At 33.7% G+C, this 13,680-nt stretch overlaps 2 protein-coding genes and 1 pseudogene across 3 annotated transcripts; all 3 read left to right on the forward strand.

Moving 5' to 3' along the window:
• The first annotated feature begins 1,183 nt into the window (after positions 1-1,183).
• On the forward strand, positions 1,184-3,115 carry LOC114393515 (annotated as a pseudogene).
• A 1,460-nt stretch (positions 3,116-4,575) lies between these two features.
• On the forward strand, positions 4,576-7,517 carry LOC114392946 (flavonoid 3'-monooxygenase-like). Of its 2 annotated transcripts, XM_028354208.1 has the most exons (3): positions 4,577-5,163; positions 6,118-6,561; positions 6,758-7,517. In XM_028354208.1, the coding sequence occupies exons 1-3, from the start codon at positions 4,714-4,716 to the stop codon at positions 7,421-7,423; spliced, it is 1,560 nt and encodes a 519-aa protein (XP_028210009.1). In that variant the 5' UTR covers positions 4,577-4,713; the 3' UTR covers positions 7,424-7,517. The 2 variants fall into 2 exon arrangements, with proteins under 2 accessions (XP_028210010.1, XP_028210009.1); XM_028354209.1 differs by lacking the exon at positions 6,118-6,561 and having other exon boundaries at positions 4,576-5,163.
• A 2,503-nt stretch (positions 7,518-10,020) lies between these two features.
• Positions 10,021-13,324, forward strand: LOC114392078 (transmembrane protein adipocyte-associated 1 homolog). The gene is made up of 6 exons (XM_028353112.1): positions 10,021-10,458; positions 11,079-11,270; positions 12,066-12,228; positions 12,312-12,414; positions 12,517-12,598; positions 12,675-13,324. The coding sequence occupies exons 1-6, from the start codon at positions 10,030-10,032 to the stop codon at positions 12,750-12,752; spliced, it is 1,047 nt and encodes a 348-aa protein (XP_028208913.1). The 5' UTR covers positions 10,021-10,029; the 3' UTR covers positions 12,753-13,324.
• Positions 13,325-13,680: the final 356 nt, after the last annotated feature.

The following is a 13,680-nucleotide window of genomic DNA, read 5'->3' on the forward strand; positions in this document are numbered from 1 at the left end:
AAAAGTTTGAATTCGAGTCTTGAGAAGAGAAAAACAAATGATTAAAAGAGATGATTCCGTTAAAAATTAATAATCAATAATAATTAGTAAATCTGGTTTTTTCAATAGACAAACATTTTATTTCCCTCGATGTTAGAGTAATTCAAAAAATAATATATAAAATGATAATATAACGAGCAAGAGAAACATAAATACTAACATTTTTTCACAACAAAAAAGTTAGATCCTTTCCATTTCAATAAGAGGGTTAATTCTTTAGTAAAAATAGCATCATCAGGTATTGTATTAGCCTGTCTTCTAACAAATTTGGTAGAAAAAAAGGGATAATTACTCATAATTTTCTTTATTTCATCAAATACTAGCATTTAAGAAGTTACAAATGATTTTAATATAAAAGACTAAAAATTAATTATTTTCCTTAATTTATGTTTTTTTTTATTCATTCTTAATTTGTGTTATACTACTGTAACGTTTACAAAAAGAAACAGCCAGTGGGGTAGTCGGATTTAAATGTCTCCGTCACAACCGGATATGCGAACAACATAATCTATAAGTCAACCCTCTCTATCTTGAAAAAAGAAAGTAAACTCTCTCTCAATTTAATTATTGCATAATAAAACTAAAACGATTTTGCTTTTATTGATTATTCTAGGAGAGAAGATTCCATTAAAAATAATGAATGATAAGTCTGGTTTTCACTCCAATATTATGATAACTGGTAGATACTTTCACTCCAGTGATGACTCAAAAAATAATATATGAAATGATAACATAACGAGAGAGAAAAAAAAAACAAATACTAACATATAAGAAGTTACAAATGATTTTAATATAATAAGCAATTAAAAATTAATTATTTTCCTTAATTTGTGTTATATAACGTTTAGAAAAAGAAACAGCCCGTAGAGTATTTGGATTTAAATATCTCCGTCACAACTGGATATGCGAACAACATAACAAGTCAATTTAATTATTGGATAATAAAACTAAAACGATTTTGCTTTAATTAATTAGAGTGTTGAAAAAGGTTCCAATTATTAATTACTTGAAATGTTATGAGTCGTGAGAAAGAGTCCGGGACAATTAATAATCGAAGCAAAAGTTACACATGCACAAAAGAAATAGTGCTGGAAGGAGTCTCTAATTAACAGGTTAATTTTTCTGATTTTCTCTATATATAACGATGAATTTGGGCAGTAGCTGTACGGGATCAACACAATCGATCACTTCATATATAGCATATCATCATAGAAGGCTATAGGATGATATCTTCTTGAAGCACACTACACAAACACTTTTTACACACATAATAATCAGTATTTATGTCTACTTGTTTCTGTTGTTGTAGGGATTCTCGTTTACATGCTTTTGAAGTTAATAATTGGAACACCAGGGCTTCCATCATCACCCATTGTGGGAAACTTGTCCCCACATGGATCCTGTGTCACATCATGCACCTTTGTTTGGGCTTAGTTGATGTCATGGTGGCGGGATCCACCTCTGTGACGGAGTAATTCTACGCGAATTTCTCAATCCGGCCACCGAATGCCAGTGCCAAATACATAGCCTACAACTATCAGGACCCACGGTGGCGGTTGCTCCGGAAAATAAGCTCCGTTCACTTGTTCTCTGGCAAGGCTATGGACCAGTTTAGACACTTGCGAGAGGTGAGCGTCATTTCCATTCACATAACTGAACAATAACTAAACCTTTTAATTATAGATGGATTATCTGTGCACCCACGAGTTAATACGATATGACACCATAATTGAGATAGAACGAAATTTAAACTACGTACACCCCGACATCCCCTAAAGTGACACTATCAAACTTCGTTCCTCCTAAACAACAAAGTCAAAGAATTGTGCATGTATGCACCACTAACGCATTGACGAGGGTAATGCTTGGACGACGAGAGTTCAATGAAGGGCAAATGAGTTTAAGTCTATGGTGGTGGAGATTATGGTATTGGGTGGTGTTTTCAACATTGGTGACTTCATTCTTGCCTTGGAGTGGTTGGATCTTCAAGGAGTGCAAGCCAAGATGAAAAAATTACACGCAAAGTTTGACGCATTTTTCACTAGCATTGTTGAGGAACACAAGATTTCTAGAAGTGAGAATCATCAAGATATGTTGAGTACGTTGTTGTCACTCAAAGAGGCACCTGAGAATGGAGAAAAACTCACTGACACAGAGATCAAAGCATTACTTTTGGTAAGTATTCAAGATGTAGCGTTAATTCATGTTGTCTTATTTCCACAAATTACCATATGGTGTAAATCACAAACCAAATGACCTACATCATGTACATTTATACGAATTAGTTTCACGATTCATAATGTTTTAGCCACAGAAATTTAATTACTTATTTAATGTGATGAGAAAAAAATAACATGTATCGATAAGCCATACATTCATGCATATTAAACTCACTAGTAATCAATGAGTTAATAAATTCTGCATGTTTGGGGCTGAAGCAGACACATCATCGAGCACAATAAAATGAACCATTGCTGAAATGATTAAGAATCCAAGAATTTTGGCTCAGGTCCAACAAGGTTAGATACTATTGTGGATTGAGATAGACTTGTGGCTAAACTGGACTTGCCTCACCTTCCTTACTTGGAGGTTGTGGTAAAAGAAACATTTCGTCTTTATCCATCAACCCCTGTGTCCCTCCCATGTGTTGCGGCAGAGAGTTGTGAGATCTTTGGCTACCACATTCGTAAAGGTGTAACTCTTTTAGTCAATGTGTGTGCTATAGCACGAGATCCAAACGAATGGCCAAACCCTTTAGAATTCAAGCCCAAAAGGTTTTTCTCTAGTGGTGAGAAGACTGTTGTTGATGTTAGGGGAAACAACTTCGAGTTTATACCTTTCGGCGTTGGAAGTAGAATATGTGCCCGTATGAGTTTGGGCCTCAGAATGGTGAAGCTTCTCACAGCTACACTGGCCCCATATGCATTTTATTTGGAGTTAGAAAATGGGCTTAACCCAAAAAAACTCAACATGGATGAAGCTTATGTGGCTTACCCTCCAAAGAGCAGTGCCATTATTGCTCCACCCTCGCCCAAGGCTCTCATCACACGTGTACTCGTCATCATCGTCTTCTTGATTTGGAGTTTAGCTTTGTGTGATTTTGTCTTCTCCCCTCCCTCTTTCTATTAATGTGGATCCTCGATATAAAAGACAAATTATCGATACTCTAATTTGTATTTAATGATCCGCAAAAAGGTTGGGTAGGTTAATTGGTGGTTATTATCTTGGAGTTTGCACGTGAATATGTGAGCTTTAGTCGTGCACTTGTAATACGTTGTGAAACAATTATGAGTTCACATATATGAATAATCTTTTTACCTGATGCAGGACGTGAGAAAATGTTATGAAGTGATTAGAGGTCAAAAGAAATGAACACATTTGCTCCAGATCAGAGATAGTTTATAATTTTTTTCTTCTTCTCCAAGGGCAGAGGATATGATCCATTGGTACGTAGGTAGGATGGTATTATTAAGGCAACATAATAGTTGCAAATTTATCAAGACAACATTAACAAATAACAACATGCCTTTATAGTTCCTGTGAACCCATCTGTTTCGGGGCTAGCCCAAGCATAAGATTGCACAAGTCCTTACTCCTTAGTTTAGTACCTAGAAAAAGTTATTTAATAGTGGTATTTGTATAATTTTTGTTATTAACTAGTCTAGTTTAGTGATAAATAAGGTGTATTTTTTCTTTGGTGAATTAGTTTTGAAAATTAATTGCTAGAAGAAAAATAAGAAAAGGCCTTACCTCAATGTTCTCTTTAAGCCTAACAATATGTTGGAGCATGACCCTGATCTGTTCCACCTTATAGCCCCACAAGTACAACACTAGAATTGTTGAACCGATTTGCCTATGAAACATAAACTAAAATAAAACCAGTTGTTCCCAAGCTTAATTTTTGCCTTTGCTAGGCAACCATGCTACAGGTCCTGCACCTTCTTGCTAGCTTATTTTATATCTTTAGCATCACGTTGATTTTTTTATATCTTATTTAGCAGCATTTTATATGTTATATACATCATCTGTTGAACACGTGATTTGAGAAGAAAATTTGTAAAAGTTGTGTGTAGTCTTTTGAATGCCTATTTCATGTACATTGCATATTCACCAAAGGTGGACCTGCAAAACGGTGTCTCTCGATCAATACGTGATTTCTCTTTCCTTTTCTTGTTAGTTTTTATTTATTTATTATTATTGTCCTTATTTTTAGGATTCCCATTTTAGTATTATACTGAATGTTAAAATGACACCTATGTGTGGGTGAAGAATGTCCTATTAGGCATTGAGAAATAGATAGTGAAAGCTATCAATACTCGCGGTTCCCTGTGTTAAATAGGACACTCTCGTCACTCTTACGCTTAGTTTTATCAATTATCATCCAAAAGAGGCCGGCAATAGAATATATATTAACAAGTTATGATGTTATATTAATGATTTGATTTATAAAAAATGAGGACATTGGATGTATACACAATATTATTATTTATATATATCCCTTTCGTAGATGTTTTCAAAGTTCCCTCTATACCGTAAACAAACGAGGCTGTGTCGTTTTTGTATCAGTCAGGATCATAAGTTCATAAATAATAAGAATGATCATATAACATCATAACTTGTTGCCGTCTTGAACCTATGCATCATACACACACAACACACACATAATCCATATCTATGTTACCTTGGCTTATCATCGGCTTGGCTACCATCGTAGCAGCTATCCTTAGTTACCGGCTTTTGAAGCTCATAATAAGGAGGCCCTCATTACATCTGCCACCAGGGCCAAGGCCATGGCCCGTTGTGGGAAACTTGCCCCACATAGGCCCTTTGCTACATCGGGCTCTTGCGGTCTTGGCCCGCACTTATGGCCCGCTCATGTATCTCCGCTTGGGCTTCGTTGACGTGGTGGTGGCAGCTTCCGCCTCCGTGGCGGAACAGTTCTTGAAGGTTCACGACGCCAATTTCTCTAGCCGGCCACTGAACTCCATGACCACATACATGACCTATAACCAAAAAGACCTTGCTTTTGCTCCCTACGGCCCACGGTGGCGGTTTCTCCGCAAAATAAGCTCAGTTCACATGTTCTCTGTTAAGGCCTTGGATGATTTTAGACAACTCCGACAGGTGACCATCATTTCCATCTATCTTGATTTTCCGTCGTTGCTTCAAGATTTTCTTGTGTCTCACACTCACATATGCTTCTTCCCAATAAGTCAATGGCTTTTATTTTTTGTATTTTTTTTATGGAACTACTGTTAAATATATCATCAATATTAATGACATTTGACATTCCTATTTTCAAGTGAATGGATCAATAAACGTGGGATTGTTTCATTTTCAAATTCAAACTTTGAATGTGTAGTTACCTTACTAATATGGGTATGCATGTGGTGGAGTGATGGTGGTGCATGTTCACTATAGTTTTATCATATTACTATTTTTTTTTTTATCTTTCTCGCTAATTTTTTTATTATATAAAAAGTTTTATAAATATAATTTCTATTTTACTGATGATGAAAGTGCTTTACTTTGATTACTCTGTTTACAACTTTGGCTTCGAGCAGTATCTAAAAGATGGCATTCCTATGCGTGTACTGAGTAGGTATAAAATGTTTATCTAACGATAGTCATTTGAAAAATTTAAACTTTCATTTATAATACTTTATTAAATAAACTGAGTAAGTTGTCAACGTGCACTATTTAATTTATCCCATGTTATTTACTAGAATATTTCAAACTAAATTTTATTAAAAATAATATGTGATGTAATAAATGATTTTAAGTAATTTTAATAAATAATTAAAAAAATAAAAGACTACTAGCTAGAACTAATAAAAAAGAGTAATTTAAATGCAAAATAAATATGCCTGAAATAGATTTGTGAAGCATATGTTTTGAGAAAGCAATAGTGGCATTCACAAAAAAAAAAAAAAAAAAAAACAAAGCAATAGTGGTATAGGCTTCACCTTAAGAACCAAAAAAATAATAAACCGTCCGGACACTTATAATTAAGTCTGTTCAAATTTTTAAATGGGAATAACAAATCCACATGTAACCAAAATAATTATATACATGCAGGAAGAAGTGGAAAGATTGACAAGTAATTTAGCAAGTTCAGGCTCTACAGCTGTGAATTTGGGGCAATTGGTGAATGTATGTACCACCAACACATTGGCAAGAGTAATGATAGGACGGCGTCTTTTCAACGATAGTCGTAGTAGTTGGGATGCAAAAGCAGACGAATTTAAATCTATGGTTGTGGAACTCATGGTGTTGAATAGAGTTTTTAATATTGGTGACTTCATTCCTATCTTGGATCGGTTGGACCTTCAAGGAGTGAAATCTAAGACAAAAAAATTACACAAGAGGTTTGATACATTTTTGACTAGCATTCTTGAGGAACACAAGATTTTTAAGAATGAAAAACATCAAGACTTATATTTGACTACATTGTTGTCACTTAAGGAAGCTCCTCAAGAAGGATATAAACTTGACGAATCAGAGATCAAAGCAATACTTTTGGTATGTTTGTTCTCAAGAGACAATATTTTATATCCTTTTTTACACCTTGTGCAATGATTTGAATTAACTTCATTACTCGTGATTTCTATACATCACAAAATTTAATTACTACAAAAGAATTAAGTCAAAAATCACATGTATTGATGTAGAGCAATGTGAATGCATAATAACTACAAATATTGACCTATTTTTGCAGGACATGTTTACAGCGGGGACAGACACATCATCAAGCACAATTGAGTGGGCAATTGCTGAACTGATTAGGAATCCAAGAGTCATGGTTCGGGTCCAACAAGAAATGGATATTGTTGTAGGTCGGGATAGGCGTGTGACTGAATTGGACTTGCCCCAACTTCCTTACTTGCAAGCTGTTGTGAAGGAAACATTTCGTCTCCACCCACCAACCCCTCTTTCCCTCCCACGAGTTGCGACGGAGAGTTGCGAGATATTCGATTACCACATCCCCAAAGGTACAACTCTCTTGGTCAATATTTGGGCAATAGGGCGTGACCCTAACGAGTGGATTGACCCATTGGAGTTTAAGCCTGAAAGGTTCCTCCTTGGTGGTGAGAAGGCTGGTGTTGACGTTATGGGCACCAACTTTGAGGTTATACCCTTTGGTGCTGGTCGTAGAATATGTGTTGGTATGGGCCTAGGCCTAAAGGTGGTTCAATTGCTCACTGCCACCTTAGCCCACACATTTGTTTGGGAGTTGGAAAATGGACTTGATCCGAAAAATCTCAACATGGATGAAGCACATGGGTTTATCCTTCAAAGAGAAATGCCTCTTTTTGTTCATCCTTATCCTAGACTTTCACGACATGTGTATTCATCATCATCATCACCATCGTCATCTTCATGATTTGGAAATTTGTTCTCGTTTTACTTCTCCCTTTCCACCTTTTAATAATAAGGATCCAAAAAATAAAAATAAATTCATTGTTTTAGTCGGTGAACGTTTGAAAACAAGGTAGGTTAAATAATTAGTTATAATGTCTCTATGTTTATATTTGAATGTGCTTTAATTGAGTATTTACACTAAGTTATAAAACAATATTAGTTCATATGATTTTTTTTTATTTGAGTTTGAAGATATAAGAATGTTATGAAATGGTTAACAATAAAACAAATAAATCCAAAGTGTTCAAACTATATGTAATTTACTCCCTTTCTTTCTATTTATAAGACATAATTTTTGAAAACATTATTCCTTTTTACAATTCAATTTTCTTGTCCATTAGCTTTTGTTTTCCTAAAATACTTATTTATTTTATCCATAATTGCATGCTTCTTTGAATTGTCTTTTTCTCCGGTGAAGAAAAATAATAGGCTCTCAATAAGGGCAAATTTTAAAAAAATATTATAATTAAAGATAAGTGTAATGCTAATACATAAGTTAACTAGTTTTTTAATATGCATAAATTAGTCAACAATGTTTTATAAATAAGAATGAACATAATATATTTTTTTTCCTCTGACATTCGATTCAGGGATGGTAAAAAATCTATTAAAGGTGCTATTTGTTCTTACATTATAATTATTTAAATATCATATTTTCAACAAATACTAATGATTTCAATAAAAAAATAATTATTGGCTTTAGTCATAAAAGTGAAATCGATTTTTATTTCAAATATAAGGACATGTAACAAAAAAGATCGTAAAAAAATATATCTCAAACAATAAAAAATTCTATAATTTAAAGGATATTAATTGTTTAAAAAAAATAAGGAAATCTAATAATAATTTCTAAAAAAATTGTTGAGAAGTGCATTAATTATTCACTATAGATATACTAGATTGTTTAGTAGTCTGTATAGATATTTTATTTACTTGTCTATTTGTTTTCAATCCATTGAGATAGTAAAGGGAATGAAAGAAGTGCACAACATATCTTATTGGTCCTCTTCTCGCCACTAATATAAAATGAACTTGCTTCAAAAGATTGTTACTAAAAGCATTTCTAATAAGTATAATTTAAATAACTAGTTCTTTATTCCTTGTTAATTGACTTTCACAGTATTATTTCATAATTAAACAATTCATATAATTTTGTTTTAATTATATAATTTTAAGCAATTATTAAATAACTCCTTCTTAAATGGAAAAAAAATATTTTTAAATCATAAATAGTCATTGCCCAAACTAAAAATCATTCCAAATGGACTTTAAGATTTCTATATATAATCGTTTAGCCATTTAATTTGTGATTAACGGATTATGGCTTTTAGATTTTTCTGAATCCAATTTACAATTTGAGGTGCGTAGAAAAGTTGAGTTACTTGCTTGAGGTGTTTTCCAATTAAAAGTTTGAAAAAAAATTCAAGTTTTGTCTCATAGTTTGAGTCTGTACCGGTGTACGTATTCGCCTTCGATCTCTTCGTGAAAGCTGTGTCAATTTCTTTGACAAAATTTGGGTTAAATTTTAAATTTCTATTGAGGTTAGGGGTCATTTTAATATTTCTTAGGTTTAATTACCCTTTTGTTTTCTATAATTGCAAAAACATTTCTCTTTTAGTTTATATAATTTAAAACATCTCATTTTAATTCCTATAATTACAATTTTAATTTTAATCACTTTGATCATCGTCACCTAACGTTGTTACTTCTAGATTCTTTATGCCACTACAAAATTTTTTTGGCACATTTTGAGATACAGTTGTCAAATGGGAGAAGAGGAATAAGGCATCCCTCAGCTTTCTGGCTCACTAGTAGATGACAAGGGGTTTGAATTCTCAGAATTTCCTTCGAATTACAGAACTGGAGGGGCTCTCAAGCATCTATCTTCGAGTGACAGTGCAAGCTCGGATGGTGTTAGCACTGGCAGAAGATCTAAAGATTCATTTATTAAAAAAATATTCTTTTTTTTTTTACCAGAAAATAAGATTAGTGTTCACCATGGTTAAGGCATAGTCACTGTTGCATAGCTAAAACTAGGGTTATGCAAAATAACCTAATCTAAAATAAAAAATAAAATAAAATCATAAAATAAAGACTAAAATATTTCGTTCATTCATTGCTTGATTTTATCATAAAAGAATACATTTATATATAGTTCTAATTGACATCATCCAATGGATACTAACTATCCATCCATGTGTGAATATCATATTATTCTAAAATAAAAACTACAATAAATATTAAGGCCATCAAATATAGTCTTTTTGTCATTTAGGTTTAAGAGCATATTTGAGCTTCCTTAGATCCATCCATAAACTGGATAGGATTCAAAATAAAAAATTTATTCTCAATAAAACCTTTTTATTTTTATTTTACAGCCATTAAAAACGTAAAAAAAATTGTTAAATTATTATTAATATTAGACTTAAATACTTATTTTGTCCTTATAATTTAATTTTTTAATTTTGATACTGTAATTTTTTATTTTAATTTTTATAAAATATGTTTGTTTTTGTGTTTTAGATAACATTTGTTTTGAAAGAATTAAAAAAAAAATTACGGACGAAAATGCATTTAAGCTTGATATTGTTACACGAAAACTTTCATCACAAGAGAACAAAGTCTAGCTCCGATTCGGTGACAGAACCTCCATCATCATCATCAACTGAATTCCACGATCTCGTTGAAGGAAAGAAAACTCTCACTTTGCCACCGACCAAACAATGTCCAATGGTTACGAATTTGCGATCTTTAGCCCCTGAAACCATGTCACTGAGTATGGAAGACCAAGCTCTGTCGCCAGCTGGCAGCGATCTGAAGTGCGATGGGTACGGCATCTTCCTTGTCATTTCGTCGCTTTTGTTTGTTTTGTATCTTACGGTGCACGCCAAGAAGAATCTCAACGGCGTCTGTCGTCGAGGCTCCTATGTTGTCGTTTCCTATTATGCCCTTCTCTGGCTCGTTACGCTTTTCAACCTCGCATGGTCTTTTCTTCAGGTGCATCACTTCACATCATGGTCTTTTCTGATTTTTATCTTCCGCTTCAATACTGATTTGAGAAAAATGGATGGAAAATAGCGGGGAAGTTGGTCATTCTGTTATTCTTTATTTTTTTGGCTATTGCTTGGTAAGATGATACAAAACTGTGCATATGAGATCATGGGGATGCAAGCAAAATTTCAACTATGATTTCACTTTAGAGCAGATAAATACTAAATTGTGGAGCCGTGCTTCATCACGAATTTTGATAATCACTTTAGTTTTGTTTTTATTCAACCATTCTCATTAGGGCCTTTGGCTTCCTAGTGGGACCTCAGGTATCCCGCAAGCTTTAGTCCTTTGAGTCGACTATGAGATTAATTTTTGGTCTAGGACTTAGTCACACTTAAGGTTATCGCCCTCTCAAGAAGTGTATTTTGCGGGGACCAAACCTAGGTCCTCCCCTACAAACTCAGCGTCTGTGTTAGCAGCTGAGCTACACGCCTACACCCATTGGGTATAATCACTTTAGTTTATTTCCATTTAATTGGCAGTAGGATTTGTACATTTGTTTCTTTTAACTTCTTAACCTTTCAATTGTGTTTTCTTTTTTCTTTTTCTTTTTTTTGCTTAAGCAGCCATGGCAGTGCTCTCCTGCAAAGGAGGTTGCATGGAATCTCCTGTCATTATTTACAGCATCTGGTATGTTGTGTCTAGAGATAAGCTTGATGGCTTTCTTGCTGAAGGATAACTACATGAGTGGCATGGAAGCTCTAGCACACTCTTTCCATGCATCAGGAATTATTGTCTTTGTGGATACCCTTCTTAAGGTGAGACTGGTTTTCATTCGTATTAGTTATATACATCCCTGTGCTATGTTTTTTTATTTGTTTTGTAAATATCAATGGATTTTTATGACTGAATGGTATCTCGACTTGTGCTATTCTTTCTTGGTTTCAAATAATTTTCCGTTTATCTATTGCATTTGATTTTCTTCCTACCAGTTACTGGTTCGTTTCTTGCTTTTCAATGTAACATGGTCTTACATAACTATTGCATGATATATAACAGCTCACAAAATCATCAACCAGAGTATTGGCAATTTTGCAGAGAAGGAAAGTAGTCAATTGGCTAATCACCATTCGTTAATATCAGCAACATTGATCACTACCATGATTGCAACCTTATTTTAAGGAATAATAATGGGTGCCACAAGCACAATACTCAAGAAAGTTATGCAGTATCAGACATCATGTGAAATGATAAGTGTTTTTGTTTTGGCAGTGATTGTGTATGTTCACAAGTTCATGGCGATTACTTTCTATAACTCTTTCTGCAGTGAATGTCCATGATCTAAATTTTCAAAGGCCATGTTGAATTATTGCCACCTCCTTTTTGTGAGCTTACTTGAAAATGTTTTCAAGTTATTTTTGTCATATTATTTAACTCAACTATATCATTCTATGTAAAAATTCATTTGTATGTTGTGTAATCTCTGTGATACTAACAAAGTGGGAAAGGTAATATTTTTATTAAAAAAGAGTTGATAAGCTTCCTAAAAATAATTATGGTTTTATGCACGATTGCTTGAATCTCCTTTTGCTTATTAAGCATTTCCTTATCAGGCTATATATGTTTTTGGATTCGGGGTCCCATTGTTCAATCACAATGTTGGAAGTACACATACGATCCAGTGGAGTTTGTGGATAATACATAAATTATTGCTTGCTGCAGCATATGGTTTTATTTTATTTGCAAGTTTCTCCAAATGGAAAGAGAAGCTGCCTCGTGAGTCTCCCTTCTAATTCTGTTGGCAGTTATGTTCTAAATGGATTCATATTCTGACTTTAAATTTTCTCTCATCTTTATAGCGAGGCCAACTTTCTACAACTATGTTGCTGTAATGTTTGTCTTCAGTGTGATTACCCTGTTTGCTTGTGGACTAGCAGCAATTGGCGCTGGACTCGGCAATTGGTAATCTTATATAACTTCTTTGCAATTAGAACTTAGAAGAGGTACTCAATTATCATCTCTATATCTTCAGCATGAATGACACATAATCCTTCTCATTTGCAGGTTGTATGATCTCACTGTGCTTTGTTATCACTCTTTGTATCTTCCATTTCTTTACGTAACTTTTCTTGCAGATTTTTTCCAGGTAAGAACTCTTTTGATATTACTGTTTCTTTCTGGTTTTTATAATACGTGCATGAACATCATATTATGTGCTGCAGGAGGAAGATTTCCTTTTGGACAACGCATATTACTCCGAGATGAAAGATGCCGGATTCTTTGATGCTGACTGGGAATAATTCCTCAAAAAATTATAAATGGAACCGACAGGCTTTTTTTGTCTGTGCACTGTAAACATTAGACTTTCTAACTAAATCAAGTTGAACTCTGCTCCGTCAACATCTCAATGATATGTTGGATTTGTATGACCCAACTTGCCTGTGAAATGCAGCTATAGGAATAGTGCTTTTGAAATTAATCATATTTCTATTAACCAAGAAAATAAGCTCCAAAATCCACACAGCATTAAGATATCTTTCTGAAGAATAGGTGGTGCCTCAAGTTGTCATCAGCAACTGCATTTTGCAATCCTAAACTCCATATTGAAAGTTCATAGTTTTGGAAAATCTTGTTCATCATCTCCATTTTCAAGACCCACATGATAGGCAACTAAACATACATTGGTCTCTGCATTTTGTATTTTGTAACATGCACCTACCAATGGACAACACTTTCGATGCCTGGCCTTGGATTTTTGAAGTGTTGGTTTGCATTGAATGGATCTGCAGGAGAATTCTTTTTTTTTTTTTTTTTTTACTTCTAATAAATGAATCTATCATAAAGAATGTAAACATACTTGCTCTGGTTTTGAGTTTCGTAGTCATTTTAAATTTGTTGCATTCCAGCACAAATAAGACTCTTTTAAGTCCTAACTCTTTCGTTTTTGAAACATTTTAAAATAGTATATATCATATCAATAAAAACATACTCCAAGGATTATGTTTCAGATAGATGAGCACTGAAAAGTTATTATATCATACTTACTAAAGGGTGTTGCTAGGTGCACCCAGCATTATTGCTGGTGCACCCAGCACTTAACGTGAAAAGGTAAAAATATTCCTGTGTATTTTTAAAAATATTTTTTTGCATCCAGCTCATTCAGGTTGATCCGCATATGCAATGAGTTGATCCGCATAGGTTTTAATTGATCCGCAGTTGATATAGATG

The sequence above is a fragment of the Glycine soja genome, chromosome 17 (genome assembly GCF_004193775.1).
Source record: "Glycine soja cultivar W05 chromosome 17, ASM419377v2, whole genome shotgun sequence".
NCBI lineage: Eukaryota > Viridiplantae > Streptophyta > Magnoliopsida > Fabales > Fabaceae > Glycine > Glycine soja.

What these genes read in the sequence shown, in the direction of transcription:
- LOC114392946 (XM_028354208.1), top strand. Translation starts at nt 4,714, where the DNA reads ATGTTACCTTGGCTTATCATCGGCTTGGCTACCATCGTAGCAGCTATC. An exon ending in ATTTTAGACAACTCCGACAG is followed by an intron (nt 5,164 to 6,117) that starts GTGACCATCATT and finishes ATATACATGCAG; the next exon opens with GAAGAAGTGGAAAGATTGAC. An exon ending in AGATCAAAGCAATACTTTTG is followed by an intron (nt 6,562 to 6,757) that starts GTATGTTTGTTC and finishes CTATTTTTGCAG; the next exon opens with GACATGTTTACAGCGGGGAC.
- LOC114392078 (XM_028353112.1), top strand. Translation starts at nt 10,030, where the DNA reads ATGCATTTAAGCTTGATATTGTTACACGAAAACTTTCATCACAAGAGA. An exon ending in ATGGAAAGAGAAGCTGCCTC is followed by an intron (nt 12,229 to 12,311) that starts GTGAGTCTCCCT and finishes TCATCTTTATAG; the next exon opens with CGAGGCCAACTTTCTACAAC. An exon ending in TTCTTGCAGATTTTTTCCAG is followed by an intron (nt 12,599 to 12,674) that starts GTAAGAACTCTT and finishes TATGTGCTGCAG; the next exon opens with GAGGAAGATTTCCTTTTGGA.